The sequence below is a fragment of the Hemiscyllium ocellatum genome, chromosome 12 (assembly GCF_020745735.1).
Source record: "Hemiscyllium ocellatum isolate sHemOce1 chromosome 12, sHemOce1.pat.X.cur, whole genome shotgun sequence".
Classification (NCBI taxonomy): domain Eukaryota; kingdom Metazoa; phylum Chordata; class Chondrichthyes; order Orectolobiformes; family Hemiscylliidae; genus Hemiscyllium; species Hemiscyllium ocellatum.
Genome location: NC_083412.1, coordinates 39,948,664 through 39,973,368, shown reverse-complemented (window position 1 = coordinate 39,973,368; position 24,705 = coordinate 39,948,664). Strand labels below are relative to the sequence as shown.

Here is a 24,705-nt window from a genome sequence, read left to right as displayed (position 1 = left end):
ATAGTGGGTTACACCCAATGATATCTATCGCCCCTAATGTGAAGCCTACCAGAGAAGGGGAAAACCACTATTTTGACCTGCATTATGATGCAAGGAAGCATCCCCAGTGAGAAGATTGTCCACTGGGAGGTATCCAATGACTTCACTGCGGCAAACTTGACCATCTTCAGGTATTCACTCCACAACAACTGGGAATCAGCAAATTGATCAAGATAAAGAAGAGCGTATGGAACTTTCACAACTTCTTGGTCAAATGGACTTTGTTGGTCTGCAGTAGAAGATTGGCAACCGAGGAGCAGGAAAATCGACGTTTTGAGCAAAAGCCCTTCATCAGGATTCATCATTCCTGATGAAGGGCTTTCGCCCAAAATGTCGATTTTCCTGCTCCTCAGATACTGCCTGACCTGCTGTGCTTTTCCAGCACTGCTCTGATTTTGACTCTTAATCTCCAACAGTACCCACGTTCACCCTGCAGTAGAAGATGATGACTGGTTGAAGATTCTAGGACCAAAAGCATAGTCTAAGAATTAGAGCCAGGCTATTCAAGAGTGATGTTAGAGTAATGAAGGTTTGGAACTCTCTTCCTCAAATGGTGATAGATGCTCATTTACCTGTTAAATTTAAATCTGTGATAGACAATTTTTAATTTAGTAAGGATAGCAAGAGATATTGTCCAAGGCAGGCATGTGAAGATAAGGCACAAATCGGTCATGATTGTAATGAATGATGGAGCAGGCTAAAGAGGGAAAATAGCCTAAAGAGGGAAAATTGCCAGGGTGGAATGGATCTTTGAGAATGCTGGCAGCCTTTCCTTGACAGCGAGCCTGGTAGATGGATTCTAGAGATGGGAGGTTGGCCTTTGTGATTGTCCGGGCCAAGTTTACACAAAGTTTTCACCATCATACTAAATTTCCTCAGCTGCCTGAGGAAGAAGTGACTTTGTTGGGCCTTTGTAACCAGTGCATCCACATGAAGAGTCCAAGAAAGCTTGTTGTGGATGACCATTCCCAGGAGCCTGACACTCTCCACTCGTTCCACCTCTGTACTAGTAATGTGTAGGGAGGCATGAGTAACATCCTGCCAAAGGTCAATAATGAATTCCTTGGTTTTGCTGGCATTGAGAGCTGGGTTGTTCTCAGTGCACCATTTTCCAAGTCTTCCATCGCCCGTCTGTAGTCTGTTCCGTCGACATCTGAGATTCGACTGACTATGGTGGTGTTATCAGCGAACTTGTAAATGGCATTAGTCTGGTATTTGGTGATGCAGTCATGGGTATACAGTGAGTACAATGGGGGCTTATGCACCCCTGGGGGGCTCCAGTGTTGAGTGTTAATGAGGATGAAATATTGTACCCAGTGTTCACTGATTGTGGCCTGTGGGAGAGGGGGCTTAGTCTGAGATCTCTAAGTTCAGTAATCAATCTCGAGGGCATAATAATGTTGAAGGCTGAACTGTAGTCAATGAGGAGGATTCTTACATAGCTGTTCTTGGTGTCAAGATGTTCTAGGGAGGAGTGATGGGCAAGTGATATGGCATCTGACGTAGATCTGGTTGTCCAATAGGCAAATTTGAGTGGGTCAAGAGTAGTTGGGAGGCTAGAGTTGAATAATGTCATGACCAGCCTTTCAAAGCACTTCATGACCACCCAAGATTGGGCCAAAATGCAATTGATTTCGAAAATGCAATTAATAAAGTACTACACATAATGCTTGTAGGATTGAGCAAAAAATCCCATCATCTAAAATACTGTACCAAAGGTCTGGACTTCTCAAAGCTCTTAAAAGTAAAGGGGACAGCACGGCTGAGCTTCAGGAAGCATACGCAAACACAGATAGTTGCCTGGAATTCCAATTTACATCTCATTAAAAATCACACAACACCAGGTTTAGTCCAACAGGTTTATTTGGAAGCACTAGCTTTCAGAGTGCTGCTCCTTCATCAGGTGGTGGCGTCCAACACCGGCACCTACAAATCACAATTTACACCTCCACTGCAAGAGACCAATTAAGCAAACCTAACACTCTGGACTGAAACTAACTTTTACACTTTGGGCTTCACAGCCCAGTCAGTGTGAGGCCTGCACACATACTGAACATTCAACTTAAATAAAGATCCATTTATGCATACTCTTAACTATCAGGAAGCTAATTGACTTCAGAGAGAGCACCGGTAACACAATGGCAAGTACAGATTGGTGCAAAGATCAGAAGCCCACAATCAATATAACTGCAGGCCTCGAACTAATCTGAGGCAACTGTTGCCACAGCTATCTCCAGAAGCGGGAGCCCAAGCAGCTATTCCCTGGTAGTGATCCCCAAAGCCATCCACCAGGAGGCATTCTGTCAGCGATCCTCAGAAAAAGAATTCCAACAGCCAGTTCCAACTATTATTTTCAAGAACTATCTCCAGAAAAGGCATCCCAACAGCAATCTGAAAACTACCGATACAGGCCTGTACTGAGCCAGGGGAACCAATGGCAACCGACCATGACCAACACACTTAAGAACCGACAATGTCTGAAAACGGCCAACCTGACAACACCACAAAGTCTCAGACACATCCTGAGGTGAAACCTATCCGTAATACCACCAGAAAATAAGGAAAACCAAGTACTCACCCGGTAGGTCCAATACATGTCCTACTGCATCAGTGGACTCAACCTGGATTGAAGGCCTACACAGTCCAAAGTCTTCATCAAGACACTGGGTACGGCCAGGGGAACTGCCAACTGCACTTCAAAGTTGTGTTTTCTGCAGTGGTGAGCTTAAACTCCCAAGACCCCAAAGTTTCCGGTTTAGCTAACTGGGAAGGGAAGAGGGGTGGTGATAGTGTATGGGACCCCAATGGTCAGAAGCCTATTAGTTTCTGTGATTAAAACTATTGTTTTAGATTTGAACACCACTTAGTCTGTGTTTAATTTAATAGTGTAATTCTTTACTGTCCTCTGTATAATTGGTAATGTTAATTTCACTGTTTGGTGCTTTTACCTGTATTTCTTGTATTTTTTTGTATTTTTGTATTTAAATAAACACAGGAATTCTTTTTCCCTGAAACACCTGTCTATTACCTTCTTCCTTTCCCATTCCCTAAAAAAGGTCCAGTGTCAGAACTGGGGGTGATTCGAATCACCAAAAATCAGCAAATTACTGAGTGCAAACCCGAATGCTGCAGACAACTTAATAATGTAAGAGCTCATGGTGCTGAGGGTAGTATGTTAGAATGGATAAAGGACAGGCTAACTTAACACATGACACAGAGTTGGGATAAGGGAGGCAACCTGTAATTGGTGGATTAGTGCTGAGACAACAGTTGGCAGCAAGTAGACCTACAAAATCTGGAGTCATTCACAATGAGGGCAATACCCTCTTCTGGTTAGAATCAGATCTGGCACATAAGGAAGAAGGTTGTGTTTGTTCCAGATCAGTCATCTCAGCATATATCTGCAGGAGTTCCTCAGGATAGCATCCTGGAACCAACCATCTGCAGCTAGTTTATGAATGACCTTCCCTCCATCATAAGATCAGAAGCCAGGCTATTCACTCACAATTGCACAATGTTCAGCACCATTCACGATGATTCAGATACTGAAGCAGTCTATGTACAAATGCAGCAAAACTTGGACAAAATTCAGAATTGGCCTGACAAGTAGTAAGGAATATGCATCCCAAAAATTGGCCATCTTCAGTAAGAGACAATCTAACCACTGACCTTGACAGTTAATGGAGTTAGCGTTATTGAATCCTCCACTATTGACATTCTGGGAGTTATCATTGATAGAATTGCAATTATTGTCTGATTATGCTTCTGGGAAACACCTTGGAATATTTTCCTATCTTATGGTGTTATGTAAATGTAAGTTATTGATGTTGTTGTTCACCAAATTAATAGCACTAGCTAAATGTTGTGACTTTTCAGAAAGGATAGGTAGTCATTAAAATAATTGAGTCTTATGGATGAAATGCATGCGGTGTTTCCAGATATCTCACTTTAACTTCAGTGGGAATCCTACAGTAACTGTGTAGGCAGCTGATGAGACCAACTCAGAAGAATTTGTGGCAACTTTCCACTGGAGTTGCAATAGGAAATTGGGAGAAGTAGCATAGCATTTCTTTTATGATTTGTTTGCAGACTTTCATTAAAAGAAGACAATTGCTCTCAGTGTATTGACAAGCATACCTAATAAATGACCTCACTGTGAGTGTTGTGGGAGATATGAATTGAGGACTCAGCTCAGCCAGATCATTTGATGAACTCCCTAAAACACCAGAGTGGGCTATTTTACCGCTTTATTCAATCCATACAGTAGGTTGGGTTTTGTGTAAAGTTAAAATGTTCTTGTAGATAAAACTAACTGAACTACCTTGTCCATGAATATTCTCTCACAAGAAGAAAAAACCTATCAAACTTATCTTGCCTGTTGTTTCCAATTGTTTGTCAGTAGGAGAATGCATAAGCAATATGTGAGACATATTTGTGGTAAATGTTTCCATTTTATCAATGAAAAAGTGGCAGCTGTTATTGAATGATTACATTAGTCAATTTGATTTTGTTTTTATTTGAGAGCTCTACATACACTGTTGTGGATTTGATGTCTTACAGTATTGCATGAGGATTAATTTTGCATTTGCTGCAATTTTATGTGCTGATTCTAAAAGTTGTGGTTTCTTCAGAGTGATATCTTTGTATTGGTAGGCAAGGACACAAAGAGTGCAATACTAGTTCACCTATTCAGCACAGTGTCTCATTCATGGACTTGCAGAAATTATTTTCTGTACATTATGATGAATGAATATTTTATCTCAAGTAAAATTACGAAGGCAGGTTAAGCCATTAAATCAGCTTGCTCAGAGCATGTGTTTTTTTTAAATGTGGAGTTTTGGGCAAACTGATTTTCTGTGTCAAGTTAACACTCAGTTTAGCACATTTAGTCTGGAGTAATTAATGGACTTCACAGATCCAGCTGAAGCTTGTTAAAACAGGATCAATTGAGAATTGCCCAAGTGCAATAAGTGTAAGGTCAAAGCTTCTAATGAAGCATTTGCTGCTCACACTGATTGGAATAGAACTTTCTGGAAGTGCATGTGCGATGACTCATTTACTAACACTGAAAAATACTGAAATCTTTCCAAATCCTATTTCAGATTTCATTATTTATAATAAAGATGTTGCTTATGAGAAATCCAATAATTCTATGTTGGTTCACCACTGATTGGACATTGCTTTGGTCATATGAAAATTGATACAGAGATTTTGTTGTCTTCTTAGTTCTTTTTAGTTTGTCGCAAAGGGTCTGTTTCCATGCTGTACATCTCAATGACTCTATGACCACAAAATCCTGATGTACATTTTAAACTTGTAATTCCAAATGTGTTTTTTAAAGAGGGTTGTTGGAGCCATAAATGACTCCAGATTGTAAGTGTCTGGAATGGGAAAAGGAGAGAGAGAATGTCTCACAGGATGTGAAGGAAAATTCAAACGGCAGCTCTTCACAGTAGGGGAGAGGGACAAGAGGCAAGTCAAAACTGACTGGGCTATGATCTCTTGGAACTACAAAGAGACTGATCACCCCAGACTCAACAAGAAGTCAACTCCCCCCTGTGAATTATGTCCCAAACTGCAAACACAATTTCTGTCTATTCCCTTTGAAGAACTGTTGTGGAAATTAAATTGACTCAACTCAACTCAACGGCTGGCAAAAGCAAAGAAAGAGCTCTATTTAAAAACTGCATGCAATGCTGGAACACTTGGCAAAAATGCCTCGTGTGAGGGCAATGAGCATAATTCACATACTCTTCTTATACCATTCTTATCACACTCTTAAGGACAAGGACTGGGAAGACTCGAGTTATTATTTTCTCATCGACTTGCCATGGTCATAACTGTCCTTATGTTTACCCTTAGCTTTTCGCTGAATTCGACTATCACAAGGTCAGGTTGAATGTTTACAAAATTCAACAAAGACAAGCTGTCTCCTTGACTGCAGAACTCAGCAAATTTTTGCAAGGCTCCAGCACAGTATTAAATTTAGAAAAGCATTCCCTTTCGGATTTCACAGTAAATGTTAAATTTGTTAATTTTTCATTACAAGAACACTCCTAAACAGAGGTTAAAAAGCCAATTTCAACTCTACTAGAGTGTGCTACTGGGGTTAAACATTCTCACATGCACCAGCCTGGAATTGAAAGTGAAGGTTACAGTTGAAGAATGATCCCCCAGTAACCCCTGTGTTTCAGGTGACTAGAGTGATGGAGGTTAGCTAACGAGCAGTCATACTAAAACAAACAGCCACCCAAAGGACTCTCTTGTACCCTGAACTCTAGAATTCAAATAAGGTTGAAAGGAATCAGAACTTCAACCAATCTGCAAAACTAAGGATCATGTGACCAGTTTTTAACTACTGACATCAGAGCTATCAGTAATCTCCACTGCCATTAGCCACAATGATCAATTACCTGTTCTTCATGAATAATTCCAAAACTGAATCTGTATTTTTTTTCCCTAAAGTGTGTGTAGGGTTTTACTATATTTTTCTCAAGTTTAGTAAACTCACTCTAGTTCTCACATTTTGTAATTAATAAATTTATTCTAGTTCAACTCAGGAAAACTTAGTTAAATGTGCACCTTTTAAAACAGAAGTTCACTGATATATTAACGATTGAGATGAATGAACTGAGGACATTCTGGCTAAGTTTGCAGATGTTACGGGCAGACGATAGGTGGAGGGACAGGTAGCATTGAGGGGCAGGGAAGCTGCAGAAGGATTTGGATAGGTTAGGAGAGTGGGCAAAGAAGTAGCAGATGGTGTACAATGAGGGAAAGTGTGAGGTCATGCACTTTGGTGGGAAGAATACAGACATGGACTATTTTGTAAATGGGGAGAAAATTCAGAAGTCTGATGTACAAAGAGACTTGAGAGTTCTACTCCAGGATTCTGTCAAAGTAAACTTACATGTGAGTCAGGAGTTAAGAAGGCAAATGCAATGTTGGTATTTATATTGGGAAGATTTGAATATAAAAACAGGGATGTATTTCTGAGGCTCTGTAAGGTTCTGGTCAGACCAAATTTGGAGTATTGTGTGCAGTTTTGGGTCCTATATCTCAGGAAGGATGGACTGGCTTTGGAACATGTTCAGAGGAGGTCCACTAGAATCATCCTAGAAATGAAAAGCTTAACATATGAGGAATGTTTGAGGACTCTGGGTTTACACTCAATGGAGTTTAGAAGGATGTGGGGGGATCTAATAGGAACTTACAGAATACTGAATGGCCTGGACAGAGTAGATGTTGAGAAGATGTTTCTATTGGTAGGAGAATCTAGGACCCAAGGGCAGTCTTAGAGCAAAGCGAAGACTCTTTAGAATGGAGATAAGGAGAGTAGTGACTGTATGGAATTCACTGCCACAGAAGGCTGTAGATAGGTTCGTGAGTATCAAGGGGATCAAAAGTTACTGGGAGGAAGCTGGAAAAGGGGTTGAGAAACCTATCAGCCATGATTGAATGGCGGAGCAGACTCGAGGGGGCTGAATGGCCTAATTTCTGCTCTAATGTCTTATGGTCTGACAGTCTTATCAGGGAGAAAGGTGACCACAATGCAAGGAATCTGTTTTTAAATGAACCTTGCTGAGACCAAAAAGGTGAGTGCATAAAGACATGAGCCAATTCATCCCTCCTCACTCAGGAGCTTAGTGTTTTGGGGTTTCTTTTCTGGTGCCAAAACAAATCGGGGACTGGGTCTGAATTTAACAATCTTGGAAACTTTGTGTTGGGTTCATCACATAGACTTGAGTAAAAAGCTTAGAAATTAGGAATTAGAATTAGAAGCTTCAGCAGTATGCTCACACATTTTGCTCAAGTTATATGTTCACCATATTTGTAGCATCTGGGTTACATGACAAAATGATTTAAATAAATAATTAAAATATAGAAATGTGGGTCTTATGCTTGAAAACAGCCTTTCCTGATATTGAGCTAGGCTCGCACTTGACTCACTACATGATTAGCCTCTACAGCATTTTGTGGTGCTAAGGACCATACAGCAACACTTATTTAAAAGACTGCTCCACTACCTACTGTTATTTATTGATTTGTTTTTGAGGTTGTTGGTTAACAGATTGGTGATTTTTTTTGTCTGTTTTTGACCCCGGAGTGCTAAATTGACTAGTGTTCTGAAGATTCTAATGGTGTTGTATGTTTTGTGGCTGGAGAACAAAAAGGAGATCGCTGCTAAGAAGGACAAGCACTTGAACAGTTGGAACAAGAGAAAAGAAGAGAACACTGTGGAGGAGACCATATCCACAGTGGGTCTTCAAAAGAGTATTTCACCAACTTAACCTTCTCCAAGGAGTATTGCTTTAGGCACTTCTGTTTTACAAAGCAAGCTGAAACTGAACTGTTTGAATAGTCAAGGAAGCCCTTCTTGTTGCTAAGATTTTAAAAAGATGTTTGTGATTAGTTTTATTTTCATATCACACAAGCATGTGTTAGAAGAGTTTGGGAGTGATGGAAATTAAGAACCTGATAAAGACAGATATCAGGCATTGTGTCATTGATTTTTGCTTTGAGTCTCTATGTTATCGAACATGTACACATTTTCCATCATCGTGAATTGTATTATTCTGCAGATTCCACCCACTGCGCCCCCACTGAATCCTCTCAGTGACAATTCCATGTTAATGCGAGAGGGAGAAAGACTTTGCACTTTGCCCTACATGTGACTGCAGACCCATAGCAATGTAGTTGACTCCTAACTGCCCTCTTCACAATTACGAATTGCAATTAAAAACTAGCCTGGCCAGCAATGTCCACATCCTGGAAATGAATAAGATATCTTAGTGCCTTTCACAATCTCAAGATATTCCAAAGTACTTTATAGCTAATTATACCATTTTGAAGAGTAGTCACTACCATATTACAGGAGAAGAAAAATTCCTGTATAAGTGTAATTTTTGAAATTTGAGATTAGGAACAATATTCAAATGCCTGATGCTGCTATCAAATTTGCTGCGTTTTTGTAAAATCTGTGCTGTGGAATCCATGTTAATTACATTGAGTGTTGAATCACACGACACCAGGCTATAGTCCAACACGTTTATTTAGACGTACTAGCTTTTGGAGCACTGCTTCTTCACCAGGTAGCCGTCAAGCAGGATCATAAGACACAGAATTTATAGCAAAAGGTCTTTGTCATGCAACTGAAACGATATATTGGACAAACCTAGATTGTTGTTGCATTTTTCATCTTTTAGAATAGGTTGCAGGTTTTGGTTCTTTAATACTTAAATCCCAGAACTTCTTTCCATTCACATTCTTGAGATAGCTTAACGTTTTATAAAAACAACAAGTGGCATCTCAGCTCAGACAATGCATTAAAGATGTGAAGTTGGGTGCCTGTATCCCAATCTTGAACTAGACTGGTTATATTTCCAAAGTAGGAATATATAAAATATTACATAACCCAAGTGTTGTGTGATTTTTAACTTTGTCCATCCCAGTCCAACACCGGCACCTTCACATCACTAAGTGAAGGCATCCTTTGCACTGGAGGTATGACAGAAACAAATCTAGACCTCGTTTTGAAAGTCACATGCTTCCTTTCTGACTGTGGATCTTTTAAAGATGCCGAGGTTAGGCAGTTATCAACACTTGGGGAATAACCTCGAAGTATTGTACCTGCACATTCTTTGTTTTTGTTTGACAGGCTGTACTTGCTTTGAAGAACTATATGTAGAGTCCTTTAGCACAGGAAAGCTGTTGTGCCACAGCTAATCCTGCAAGTTAACCAACTGGACAAAATAAATGTACACATAGTGAGAGGCAGTAGTTTGTACTTCCATTCTGATAAGAGTAAGTATCTTAGGCAAAAAAAAAGATACTTTTCAATATGAGGCTTTCTGAAGCTCCAAATCATCAGGGATTCCTCATTTACCTCAAATTTCAAGTGCCAGACCTGGGGCTGCCACAAGTTTGGTAAATGTAGCATTAAACACAAATAAACTTGAACATTTGGGAACTAATGAGGTTTGAATGTGATTGCTGAATGTGCCTTCATAAAACCAAATTAAGCCATCTATAATAATGAAGATGTTGCTCCTGCATCAATATATTCCTCTGGATGTGAAAGTCATTAGACATGTCAAAAGAAAAACGATAGTACTGATTTTAAATGCATTTCGGTAGAAAAACGTGCCACATATTTATTGGCCATATTAAAGGCAGAACATAACCAGAAGTTCCTTCTGGTGTAGCAATTACCCTGGGTTCCAACGAATGCAGAAAATCATGTTGAATGTATTAAATGCTCAAAATACACCTAAAACCTCTTTCTGTCATTCTGTTTCTGTTCAACAGGCATCTTTGCAAATCTGACCTGCAGAGCCTTTTTTGGTTATGGTGGAGAGGTCAGCCCTATAATTTATTGGATGAAAGGAGAGAAGTTTATTGAAGATCTTGATGATAACCATGCCAGAGAAAGTGACATAAGGTAATTTGAGCTTTCATTATGTCTCCTGTAACTAAATGCTAACATATTGGTTAATATTGAGTCCATAGAATCCATAGAATCCTTACAGTGTACAAGCAGGCCATTTGGCCCATCAAGTCCACAACAACCCTCCGAAAAGCATTCTTCCCAAACCCACTATATTATCCCTGAACCTTGCATTTACCATGACTAACCCACCCATCCATGGGCACTATGAGCAATTTACCATAGCCAAAGCACCTAACTTGCACATGTTTGGATTGTGGGAGGAAACCGGAGCAACCAATGGAAATCCACACAGACGCAGGAAGAACGTGCAAACTCCACACAGACAGTCACCCAAGGGTGGAATTGAACCCAGGTTCCTGGCACTGTGAGGCAGCAGTGCTAATCCTCATAGCAGGCCAATAGTCCACTTAGATATCAAATTATGGCATTCACCTGGGGTTATTGATAAAGTTGATATTTATTTCCCATCCAAAATTAGCCTGTTTAAGTCAGCCACAATGAGACTCAGGTCCTGTATGGGTCAGACAGGAAATGACAGCAGGATTCCTTCCCTTAAGGATACTCGTGAACTAGTTGGGTTTGTTGTGATAGTCCAACCGTTAGTGTTATTTTTGCTGACTCTAGCTTTTTTAACATTTGCCGAATGTTTTGCTACAGAATTAAAATCTCCAATCTGATATTGTGTGATTTGAGTTCGCTATTCTTGGGCTATTAGCCCAGACTGATGAATTGCTGGTCCAACAACACAATCACTGTGGCACGACATGCAAGTACTATTGCAATGTTTGAACGCATGAACGAGTCACTACCTCATAAAAGAGAATGAGTTCCATTTTATGACCTGCAGTTATACCATTAGTGCTCTGTGGATGAAAATACAAACACATGTTATAAGCATTATCCTTTTCCTATCATGAATGTAACAACAAGTTATGGCTGATTAAATTTTGGGAAGTAAAGCTGCATACATCCATCCCAACTTTTTTCTTTACTTTTCCACATGAAAATGGACTTTAGCTTTGAAAGTAAGGGCTGTAAATTCAATGAGAATTATCATTGTTTTTCATTTTTTTAAATCTGATTTTTGGACCCACAGTTTAAGATGAATAACTAATTTTGATGTCTTTGTTCCCTGTAAAAGAACCTTTTCATTCAAGTTTTCATCTGTCAGAAAAGTTCTTTCATGAAGAGGTGCTTGTTATTTCTCCAAATGAATATTCTTAAATGTTTGGGGAAATTGTATGAGATTCGGGTGAGTAGGGCAAGCAGCAAAGGGGACTAGCATTGCCAGCATGAGATAACTGCACTCCTGATCCTTTATGCTTCCAGTCACCATTCCACCTAAAATAAATGAGAAGTGTTACCTGAATGCCAGGTGGGAGCAGGTTTGGGCAACAGGAGGTGCCACAAAGGGAGGGTTTGCAGTTAAGTCACAGTGTTTCATGGAAAAAAAGCAAGGGTGATAAAAGGTTTGCTCAATAAACCTCCAATCATCAAACATCCTACCAATTTGATAGCACTTACTGCAATATGAAAAAGGGACAATCAAAATTAAAACCTTAAGCTGAAATGGCCTTTTTTATTTCTGGTCTTCTCACTATTTTTATTTGGCAGGGAAGTCCTAGCAGTTGTCCCACTCAGGCCAGGTTAAAATTGCAGCTGGGGACAAACGATGGCATTGACTAGGATTTGTGAATTTAAGATCAGGTTCTTCTACCTTCTCAGAAAAAAACATCTTCCGTTTAGAATTAGTGGGTTGATGTCATTCCATGTCCATTAAAACACAAAAGGATTGTCTAATACTCATGACAATTGACCTCTCGTTTAAATGAATCCATTGCAGGTCTTTCCTTTGCTCAATAAACCTCCAATCATCAAACATCCTACCAATTTGACAGCACTTACTGCAATATGAAAACGCATCTTTGCAACCATGAGACAAGAGGTTGACCATGGATACGAAACTGTTGGACTTGATCAAGCCAAGTCGAAGCAAAAGCAGAAATTGCTGGAGAAAGTCAACCGGTCTGGCAGTATCTGTGGAGAGAGCACAGAGTTAACTTTTCAAGTTATGGAGAAGGGACACCAGGCCCAAAACATCAATTCAGACATTGCCAGACCTGCTATATTTATCCAGCAATTTGCGTGTTTTTGATTTCAAATACCCACGGTGGGGGGGGGGCAGAAGAGGTTCACTTGATTGAATCTGGAATCGAGAGGGTTGCTTTGTTCGGAAAGCTTGAGCAGTATGGGACCAGACTCATTAGAATTTAGACAAATGAGGGGGGATCTTACAGAAACATGTAGAGTAATGAAGGGAATAGATAATATAGAAGCAAGCAGATTGTTTCCACTGGTGAGTGAAACTAGAACTAGAGAGCATAGCCTAAAATTATTTGGGAGCAGATTTAGGGCTGACTTGAGGAGAAACTTCTTCATCCAAAGGGTTGCAAATCTGTAGAATTCCCTGCCCAGTGCAGCAGTTGAGGCTACCGCATTGAATGTGTTTAAGGCAAAGATAGATTTTTGAACAGTAAAGGAATTAAAGGTTATGGTGAGAGGTTGGGTAAGTGGAGCTGAATCCATGAAAATATCAGCCATGATCTCACTGAATGGCAGAGCAGGCTCAACAAGCCAGATGGCCTACTCCTGCTCCTAGTACTTATGTTCTTAGTTTTATTTTTGACAAATATTCTGTGGGCTCATTCATTGAATCATTATGATGCAAGTTAGTGCAGTAGATCTTAAGAACGATTACATTTGATACAGTTGTCAGAGAATATTTGGTATAAATGACAAATCAATTTCTTGAAGATCTGCAAGTGCACAAATACATGAGAAATATTGCTCCTACAATGATTAATTTTCAGACATAGACTCCATACCAAAAATGAAACTCACAATAGTTAATCTTTTATAGATATATTTATGCCAGAAACTGTTTCAGTGTTTAGATGTCCAATTTCCATATGCATAACATGGCAAAGTAAACCATATATGCCATATGAATGGATTTGAAATGTTTCAAAAATTGTGCAAGGATTTGGTCTAAGCTATAGGCTTAATTGGTTATTTTTGTTACCTTACCAGAATTCTCAGGGAACACCTCGGGGAGAAAGAAGTTTCCATTTCTCTGCTAATTGACTCCGTGCAGGATGCAGACTTGGGAAACTATTCTTGTTATGTTGAAAATGGGAATGGGCGTCGACAAGCAAGCATTCTTCTTCAGAAGAGAGGTAAACATTTCTTTCAGCTTTGTTACTTTTATTTTTGATTCAATGAGGCTTGTTCAAGATAATCGCCAAGCAAGAAAACCAAGAAAATAAATTTCAGTCCTGTTTTAGGTTCATGTAAATGTAATATGCCAAGATGCTTAATTCAAGTCATGTCCATTCTGCTAGTGGGAATTTATTGGCCTAAGTGACATTAATAGGAAGGCTAGCAAAGCAGTCTCCATAAATTGAAGAATTAAAGAACGAAAAGGACTAATGATTGAAATTACTAAAACATAGGGCAGAAAATTGTTTTTTTTTCCCCCAACAAAGCTATTTGATGTTGTATTATCCCTCTTAGTTTCATAACTGTTTCAGTTTCTAGGTCCGAGGATGAAGGCATTCAATAAAGGCATCTTAACCTCACTTTCTCTCATCCCCCTGTTCTATAATGTTGAAGTTTTTTAATTAAGCATTTTAAATATGGTATATGAGTCCAGTATGAACTGCAAGAAGAAACTAAGGCTGCTTGTACTTTCATAAAGGGAACGTGGCTATGGGAACTACATGTATTATGATTGTAATCGTCCAAAACTTTCAAGCTTCTGAATAGGTTCCAGTTGATTAGAAAGCTGCAAATGTAACTCTCCTCCTCAAGAAAGGAGGGAGACAGTAGGAAACTAGAGGTCAGCTGGCCTACCATCTGTTATTGGGAAAATGCTACAATCCATTATTAATGGGGTATTAGCAGGACCTTTAGGAAATCATGATGTAATAATGAAATGCTGACATTGTTTTATGAAAGAGAAATCTTGCTTGACAAATTCTTTTGAGTATGCACCAAGCAGTATGGGTAAAAGTGAAATGGCAGATTTGGAATGCATGTTTGGCAAAATTTGGCAGGACATTTAGAAGATCATAATAGTATTCAGCAAAGTCAATGTAGTTTTATGAACGGCAAGTGGTTTTTGACAAGTTTATAAGATTTGGTTTGAGCATGTAATGGACAGGGTGGATAGAGTGGAATCATTCAATATGTATTTCAAAAAAATGGACATTCAGTAAGTTGTTACATAAAATGTTACTGCACAATATAAAAGCTCATAGTGTTGAAGGTGATAGATTAACATGGATAGGGGATGGACTAAGAATGGAAACAGACTCAGAATAAATGGGTTTTTTTTCAAGGTGACAAACTGTTACAAATGGAATTGGAAGAGATGAGTGCTGGGTCTTCAACTAATTTATTATCTAATACTAACTTGGCTGATGGGGCCAACCGTACTGTTGCCAAATTTGCTGATAATGTAAAGATAGGAAGAAAGTTAATTTGTTCGGACACAAATGGTTGAGATTTTGCGATGGAAGGATGGATGAGAGACTCACCTCCGGGCAGATCCTTAAGATTTTCAAGTGGGTAAACCTTTGGTTGATATGGCAATGTGTTCATCATTCAATTAAGTGTTCCAGGTGTCCAATCACAGGTCTCCCAATGTCATGGGGATGCAAGCTAAGTAACTAGGAAGATGCCTCAAGAGAAGGTACCTTCCCAGGCACTTCTTAATAGTTTAACAAATAAACAAAAATGTAGCCATGTGTCAGGGAGAACTTCTCAATAAAATGATTTTGGGCTGTACTCTTGGGCACTTGGGCTTGCAAGGAAGTGTCATTGATCTACTTAGAGCAATGGCAGTCTGCCATTGAGTGCCCACCAATGATCTATCCCTATTGCTTCAGGAAACTGGTGGCCCAAAGGAAATTCCACTCACCATTATAAACTCGCTTAAACAAGGCTCTTAATGAGCCTGATCCTCGAGATGGGATGCCATGTGACTGCATTATTTTTTTACACCTCCCACCCGCATTTCCACCTTCAGGAGTAATAGAACAGAATGGAAGAATTTTACAGGACAGAGGAGGCTATCCAGCTCATCATGTGTTACCTGACTCATAAAAGAACTTTACAGCTAGTTCCATTCTCCAACCCTATCTCCATAGCTTGGAAGTTGGTCACATTCAGTTATATACCCAGCTCTCTTTTGAAACCTCCTATGGAATTCATTTCCACCACTCTCCTTGGCAGCAAATTCCAAGTCCGATCAACTCACTGAGTAAAGAAGTTTCCCCTCACCTAATACCTAGCTCTCTTGCTGACAATCTTCAAATTGTAACCATTAGTTACTGACATGCTAACTATTGGAAACAGAAAAACCTTCTTTAACTTGTCAAAATTGTTCATAAATTTGAACACCTCAATAAGATTACCTCTTAATGTTCTCTGCTCCAAAAAGAATAAGTCCAATTTCTCTATTCTTTCTTCATATCTATAATCTCTCATTCCTGATATCATTCTAGTCCTTAAAATTCAGCCTAAAGAGTCTGCAAAGAATATGAATACGTGGAATGAATGAGGGAAAAAATGGCAGATGGAGCATTGCGCGGTAAAATATGAATGTACCAACCATGGTAGAAGGTAGAAAAGTGGAATATTATTTAAATGGGGAACAACTACAGAATTTAGCACAGAAAAATCTGAGTTCCTTGTGCATGAATCACAAAAGGGAACACTTAGGAGGCAGTGATCATAATATGGTAGAGTTCTGACTGCAGTTTGAAAGAGAGTAGACAAATTCGGATGTAATGGTGTTATAGTTAAATAAAGGTAATTACATGGGCAAGAGAGAGGAACTGCTGAAAATCGACCGGAAGCAGAGCCTAGTGGGGAAGACAGGAGTTTCTGGGTGTAATTGAGGAAACAGTACAGAGCTTCATCCCAAAGAAAAGAAAGATTATCCTGGGGGGAGGGGGGTAGAAGGATTAAGCAGCCATGGCTGACAAAGGAAGTCAGGAAATGTATCATAGAAAAAGAGAGAGCCTATAAAGTGGCCAAGTGGAAATCAGAAGATTGTGAAGACTACAGAAACAAACAGAGGATAACAAAGAGACAAATAAGGAAGGAGAGGATCAAATATGATGGTAAGCCAGCCAGTTATATTAGAAATGATAGTAAAAGTTTCTTTCAATACATAAGAAACAAATGAGAAGCAAAAGTAGAAATTGGGCAGCTCCAAATTGATGCAGGAAGACTAGTGATGGGAGATAAGGAAATAGCTGAAAAACTTAATAAATACTTTGTGACAGTCTTCATAGTGAAGACATGAGTAATATCCCAACATTTTTTTTTAAATGGTCTCCCCCTCCTCTTAAGATGATAAGGAGGAATTTCTTCCCTCACAGAGACATTAATCATTGGAATTACTCTCCACAGAGAGCAGTAGTTTCTGATCATCAGATAAATTCAAGACTGAGATCAACAGATTTCTGATCCTCAAGAATTAGTGCAGGAGTGTCCTATCCCCATCTATCCCCATCTCAAACAAGGATGCTGTTTTAGATACTGAAGGATTGATGGCCTCTTGAGAATATTACACTGACAGATAGGTTCCTGGTACCCTGACTGGCTCTACTGTAAAGAGGGATAAAACAGGTTCCAAGCAATCACTAATCTGGGGCAAGACAGATGTTTCTGCAGCTGTCAGTGATACATCATGATGGTGTGTTGTCTAATAGTGCAGAGTTAAGGATGTCTCCTAGAGGGTGAAGAATATTCTGAAAGGAGAGAGTGACCAGTACACATTGGTACCAACAGCATAGGTAAGGAAAGGGACAAGGTTCTGCAGAGTGAATATAGGAAATTAGACAGGAGGCTAAAAAAATAGATTCTTGAGTCTAGTAATATCTGGATTACTCAAGGCTTCATGTGCTAATGAGGGTAGGAATAGGAGAATAGGGTATAGCTAAGGAACTGGTACAAGGAGCAAGGATACATATTTTTGGACCATTGAGATCTCTTCTGGGAGAGAAGTGACCTGTATAAGAAGACAGGTTGCACCTTACTTGGAAGGAGACACCTATCCCGGTGGAGAGATTTGCCAGTGCTACTCAGGAGGCTTTAGCCTAGTAAATGTTGGGTTGGACTCAAAGAGACTGTGAGAAAAGAGATTAAGTCTGGCACAGTAGATAACGGGAGTAAGTTAAATAGTCAAAGCACGTAAGAGCAGGGAGAGGACAAGGTAAGGCTGATAAATTAAACTGCAATGATTTCAATGGAGGTGGCACAAAACATTGGTTGAGCAGTGGATAGCGGGTGTGGGCCAGGGATTGGCAGATGCAGTTTGATTTACATAAATGTGAGGTGATACATTTTGTTTAGGAAAACGAGGGCATAAATTATATAGATAATGGTAGAGTTCTGGGGGGGGGAGGTGTTGCTAAACAAAGAGACCAAGGGAGATAAGTGCAAAATTCATGAAAGTGAAGTCACAGATAGACAAGGTGGTGAAGAAAGCATTTGGTGCACTTGCTTTCCTTGTTCAGTGCATTGAGCATAGAAGTTCAGATATCTTGTGACTGTCTAGTACATTGGTTAGGCCTCTTTCAGAATACTGTGTTCAATTCTGGTCTCCCTGCTAGAGGAAAGGTATTGTTAAGTATGAGAAGGTACAGAAAAGATTTACAAGCATGTTACCAGGACTGGAGTGTTGGAGGAAGAGACTGAGGCTGGGGCGTTTCTCCCTGGAAGGGTGGCATTATAAAGGTTTATAAAATCGTGCGGGGCATGGAGAGAATGAATAGCCAAGGTCTTTTTTTTTCCCAGGATAGAGAAATCCAAAACTAGAGGACATAAGATTAAGGTGAGAGGGGAAAGATTTGAAAGGGGCCTGAGGGGCAAATCTTTCACACAGAGGGTGGTACATGTATGAAATGAGCTACCAGAGGAGGTGGTGGAGGTGGGTATAATTACAGGATTTAAAAGGCATCTGGGTGGGTATATGAATATGAAGGGTTTAGAGGGATATGGGCCAAATGATGGCAAATGGGACTAGAATCATTTAGGAAATCTGATCGGTGCAGATAAGTTGGGCCAAAGTGTGTTTCCATGCTGTATAACTCTGTGACATTATGACTCTAAAACTAGGATAATGGGAAACGGGTAATAAAATGATATTGAGACCATGATCAGATTAAGCTAAGGCCTTATTAAAGGATTCAGATGGTTAGAAGGCTCATGTGACTTTCGCCTGTTCCTATTTCTCATATTCATATGTACTTCATTCTATGCCCAGTTAGTATGCAGTTCTGTTCCCAATGTCTGCAGTCTGCCTCCTAATGAGCCAACCTCAAGTTCTCCAGGTGCCTTGATGTCTCCATCTTTCTCAGGATGTTCCAAATCCAGAGTAACAATATTTTACAAGATGAGAACTGAGAGTCTTGAGGAGAGCTGAGTGCTTTTAGATTGAAATGGAGTCTGTGCAGATTTAAAAAGGGTGAAATGATTGAGAAAGGCAGAAACTGAGCAAGTTCAAAGGTTAGATGGGGTAAGTGAAACCCGAAGGCCGGGGCAGTATTGAAGCTGGTGGTTTCCTATTAGCTCCCTGGGCATACAGAACTGATATCCAGATCAGTGAAATGTATTTCAGTATAGTGTTCATGTACTCTGAGCTTTATCCCATGAATGAATAAACAATAAACTCGCTCCAGGTCCCATTCCCACATCACCACTGCACTCATGGGCTTACATTGCTTCCAGTCATGATGCAACGTTTTGATTTTGGAATCTCATTCCCTGTCCTCCGTGCCCTCTCCCCTCCATATTTTTTTCATCTGATCCACCACTACAACTCTCTGAGATACAGAGTCTCTGGCCTTTTGAGTATTCCTGATTTGAATTGCTCTGCTGTTGTTGTTGTGTTTTCAGTTAGAATTTTCTCAGGTAGGATTCTTCCATGAAACCTAACAGCTCTTCTATCTTTCCTTCCTCCTTTAAGAGACTCCTTAAAACTTAGCTTTATTTTTAGTCATCTGGCCTCATGTCTCCTAACACTATTTGGTATCAGACTTTGTTTTATAAAATATCTGTGAAGTACGTTGATACACTTTAAGACACTGAAGGTGCTACACAAACATAAGCTATTTCTAACACTGTTCCCAGATAGCTTTTTTCTGATCGCCCATTTAGATAATCAGCTGAGATTGTGAGATCCCAACCTCTTCAGGTGTTACCAATGCCACTCTCACAATTTTACTACAGTTTGCAACCAACAGCAGGCAAGCTTGCATAGAGCTATTAAATAATAGTAATCTAATTGGAAGATTCCAATGACATCACAACAGAAAAGCTTGAGAGCTTCATTACCTTCTTCTACAGTCTGAAACTAAATTAGACACATCTCAAAATGTGCTTTTCACCTCTGTAAAATGTTGTGAAGTTCAACAGTATGTTTAACCTTAATACTCTATTTTTCGATGATGTTATTGTGAAATTCTCTTTTTGCTCAGCTGGTGTTAGGAAGTTGTACAAAAATGGAGAGCTGGTTGTCTAACTGAGCTAACACAGTATGGTCCCTGTGGAAGATGCACATTATCTAGTTGCTAGAATTCAAGCAATTTGTTTTTCACAAGCATAACTGCCTTGCAACCCAGGATGCTAATTTTTGTGTGCATGAGTTCAGCTCTGAGAAAAACACTTCTGGGTATAATGGGGCTGGCAAATGAAAAATACACATGTCTCATGGTAAATCTGCAGGCGTTGTAAAGTCTGCCAGTGTAATTGATTCACTTGACTAAAGTATTTTGATAGAGGAAAGTAAAACACTTTTCTAATTCTGACTGCTTATCGCAGGGGTCACAGGCCTGATTAGGCAATGCAGCCATTCAGCCAGAATGATTTTTATCATTGTAGCAGTAATCAGTGCACTCTCTTCAGAAAATTATTTGTATTATCAAGAGGATTCTGCATTAGTTGACGTTAAATGTTGCTCTGTGGAATGTGACTTCATAGCCTCCTTTCCAATTGCTCTGTTCTGCAAACTGTGTCTTCCCTGAATATTTGCTGCTCTCTAGCGTTGCTTCCTCAAACACTTCTGTTCCTCACAATGTGTATTTGGATGCAGTCAAGTGAGCTATCAAACTGTGCTCCATCATTATCAAAATACACAAGTAGATTTTTCAGGTCCTTTGAACAACAAAGTTTGAATCAATCTCTTTATTTCTGAGCTTTCAAATACTGTAGACTACAAAATATTTTACTTTCATGCACCATTGTTGTGCATCCCTCGAAAGGATTTTTTTATTACTGTTGAGACTCTCTCTAAGAGTATAATCACTCTTAGTTAATGACATGCCAGTTAATCTCAACAAAGATGACAGTGACAGTTGACTAAGTGCTTTTGAATGAGGAAAGCTTTCCCATTTTGTTTCAATGCGTTCTTTTTTGAGAAATTTCAGTTATGGGTCATGGCAACTTCTGTTGTCATGCTGCTCACCTCTTTAGTGATGCATCGTGAGGCTTCATGGCATCCTTCATGTTCAATTTTGTGTCAAGAAAGGCTTGCTGCTGTGAGGACCTGCTGGCAATCCTGCTCTGGGTGCCATTCTTAAACCCCAGCTGCATGACACAATGTTACAAGCCAGGAACTGGCCTTTACACTGCGGAGCTTGACCTTCATCACAAAGGATAGGCCCAGAAAGGGAAACTGATGCCTCGTTTTGGTGAAAAGCACCTGGAGATCACCGGCACTCAGAAGACTGCCAGGGAACAGGCTCAACTTCAGGCAAAAGATGCCCTCATAATGTCAGCAATTATTAAATTCATGCAAATGCACAGACAGGCACAGAAATAGCAGTCAGGTTTGCTCTGGGACACATAGCAAACAAGATCAAAGGTTGGAGACCAGTACGCCAATGTTATCAGAACCATGTCTCCATGGACGGGATGGTAGCTGCAATGGGAACTCAGCTCCCCCATTGTTTTCACCATTGACGCTCAGCATCAGTGCCAAGGCAACAGGGGTTAGGAACCTCACCCTCACTCCAAGTACTCCTTCATCCTCTCAAGGAAACAGGGAAGGCAGCTAGAGGAGGAACCCCATACAGCCTATCTGTCAATGTGTGCACACGTCCTTGTTAATGACACAGGTGCAATGAACGTTTGCTTCCACAGGAGTGTGCATTCATGAATGATCATGGGTGAATGGAGAAAATGACCTATTTAAATTTTTTCATGTTGCCTCTGGCCTCAGTGATATCCTCATTAAAGTGGTTAGTCTTGGCTATGCTCATGGACGTAGGGTGAAAAGCTTGGCTGAAATCAGTTGCTATCCAGGATTCTTAGTGGAATCTTAGTGATGCCTCAAAACATAATTTCTGTCCTCCTTCAAATGAATGAACAGGTAGTTTAACTCTGACATGGTAGACGTATAATCAGGTACTATAACCAAAATTAAAGTTGGTCAGGCATATGATTATTGAATATGCACATATACTTACAGATGTGGAAGTGTATTTATGATTATGTGTCACCCAGCTCTCAGAGCCTTTTAAGTTCCTTGCCATTTCACTATGTCTGTGTGCAGTCCTGGGATCCATAGCTAAGAGAACCTGTTCTAATGTGAACCTGAACTTGAGAATGGGAGATTGTGGTAAGAGGGCTCAGGCATGCCCTGCCAAATGCTGACTCAATGTCCTTGGCTGCATGTCTCTAGGATTGGGGATCACAGACATTGAGGAGTTGTGGCAGCCTGAGAGGAGAGTCCTGAGGATGAGGGATTTGCCACTCTTCGACATACTTGTAGGGACAAGCCCCACAAGCACAGTCCACAGCTCCTTGACTGTCCTTCCTGTAATCCCTGGACTGGCTGGACATGAGTTGTGGTCTCAGTTCCCAGACTGGAAGAACACGGATCCTGATCACACCAAGAGCCCAAATGACAATGGTCAACAAGCTAAGAAGCACTAAGAAATATGTCAAGGCAGATGTGTTGTGAGCTTATAAGCTTTCACTGAAGCAGCAATGAAGACAAAGATTCTGTGAGCGTTAACATAAGCTCAAAGTGAGAATGCTAAAAGAGCTAGCTAAGAGCCACTAAATACTTCATACATATTAATGACATAGATGCATGTGTCTGTGTGTAAAATGGTCTTGCAGGAGTACCTCAATGCAAGCTGTCTCTGAGTTCTAAAGTACAGTAATGAAGTGTTGAAGTGTGTTCTAAGTTAGTCACAGTGTGGCCATGATGTGTTGAGGACGGTATTTTGCCAATGCTGCTACTGTAGCTGAAAGCTCGATATGATCACTATCCATGGAACATGCAATGAGATGATAGTAATATGACCTGATAGTGGAGGCCCATAGGCGCAAGGGGTAAGCTTCATCCACCAAGTACTCACTCCATCAAGTCGGAAACTGTCTAGTCTCTCATCAATGCATTGAAATAAGGTAGTCGCTTATTATTTGTGAGAATCTGATCTAACCATTTAAACCTTATTGGGAATCTCTGAATCTTTTCTCCAAGTCAAGAATTATTTGTTTTTTTTTAAATCATTATTCTTTCTTCTCTCATATTTCTCACCATTGTTACAGTGCTCAAGGCTGAGAAAAATCCATCCATACATTTTGTTTACCTTTTGTTTCATGCTCCTTCATAATATTTTTTATTGGGCACCTATCTATCCATCAAATTACCTTATATATTGCATTCTATGCATGTTGCATATTTCACTCTACACTCATTCCAAAGTTTTTCTGCTCATTCAGGGCTGTGGGTTTCACTGGCAGCACCAAAATTCATTGCGCATTCCTAGTTGTCCAGGAGAAGGTGATGATGAGCTGTCTTCTTGGACCAATGCATTCAGAAGTTGTTGTTCAGGGGAGAATTCCAGGGTTTTGTCCCAGCAACACCAATATTTGGGGGCAGCACAGTTGTTCAGTGGCTGGCATTGCTGCCACACAGTGCTAGAAACAGTTCTTGTTGCCATGTTATTGATATGATTCATCGCGTGCAATTCCTGTTCAGTGGTACGCTCCAATGATATTTACATTTGGGGATTGAGTGATGATAATGTCATTCAATGTGAAAGGACAGTGGTTAGATTCGGCTTGTTTGAGATGGCTATTGCCTGTCTTGTGTCCTGCGTATATTACTTGTCACTTGTCAGCATGAACATAGGTATTGTTGACATGTTAACATGTTAACATATAAATGGAAAGCAGGAATCATTAACAGTGCTTCGCCTGAAGGCCCACTGAAGATGTTACCTAGTAGGGTGATGAAACGTCTGGAAATGAACCTTCCAGCTCAGCAAGCAAATCTACATCCAAATGTGAATTCATCTGGCAGAAGTGTGGAGCTTATATCTCATTCATTCATTCATTCTGCAATTGCTTTCCTCTATCTATCTGGTCCTGATGTAGTTTGGCACACAATAGACTGGGTTGTAGTTTGACCAGATTGACACCTCATTTTATGCATCCGTGGTGCTGTACCTGGCATGCACTATTCATTCAACCAAGGTTCACCCCCAGGCTTGACTATCATCGTAGAGTTTGGGACATCCCCAGCCATGAGGTCACAGATTGTGCTTGAGAACAATTTGAATAGTGAAGTGTACAGTAGCTCAGTTAGACAGCAAATGGAGTACTGTGTACTGTTTTAGTCTCCCTATCTCTGAAAAGTTATTGTTGTCCTGGAAGCAGTGCACCATAGATTTACTAAGCTGGTTTGTGACATAGCAGCGCTGAGCTCAGAAGAGAGATTTGGCAAAGTTGATTTGTATTCTCCTGAGTTTTGGTGAATGATAAGTGATTTCATCAAAACTTACAAAATACTTAACGGAATGAATAGGGTGAATGCAGGTAAGATACTTACCTTACTTAGGGAGTCTAGAACTGGGAGCTGGGGGTGGGCACAATTTAAAAATAGGAGGAATGCCACTTAGGAACGAGATAAAAGAGAAGTTTTGTTTTAAAGTAGTGGGTGGTGAACTTTGGAATTCTCTTCTGACAATGGAAGCTCAGTCTTTGAGCATATTTCAGTAGGGTTTGTTACATTTTTGATTATCAATGGTGCAACATATAGTAGGTATAGAGTTCATAAAAGGCATCCAAGTGCTCGATCAGCAGCAATGTGTGGCAGCAATGCCAACCACTGAACCACTGTGCTGCCC

At 40.1% G+C, this 24,705-nt stretch overlaps 1 protein-coding gene across 1 annotated transcript in view; it reads left to right on the top strand.

The window, feature by feature from the left end:
* Positions 1-24,705, top strand: part of il1rapl1b (interleukin 1 receptor accessory protein-like 1b) — a 1,284,802-nt gene that overhangs the window by 1,206,088 nt on the left and 54,009 nt on the right. The window contains exons 7-8 of the mRNA XM_060833276.1: positions 10,348-10,480; positions 13,580-13,725. Of these exons, the coding sequence (XP_060689259.1) occupies positions 10,348-10,480; positions 13,580-13,725 (279 nt within the window). The remainder of the gene's footprint in view (positions 1-10,347; positions 10,481-13,579; positions 13,726-24,705) is intronic.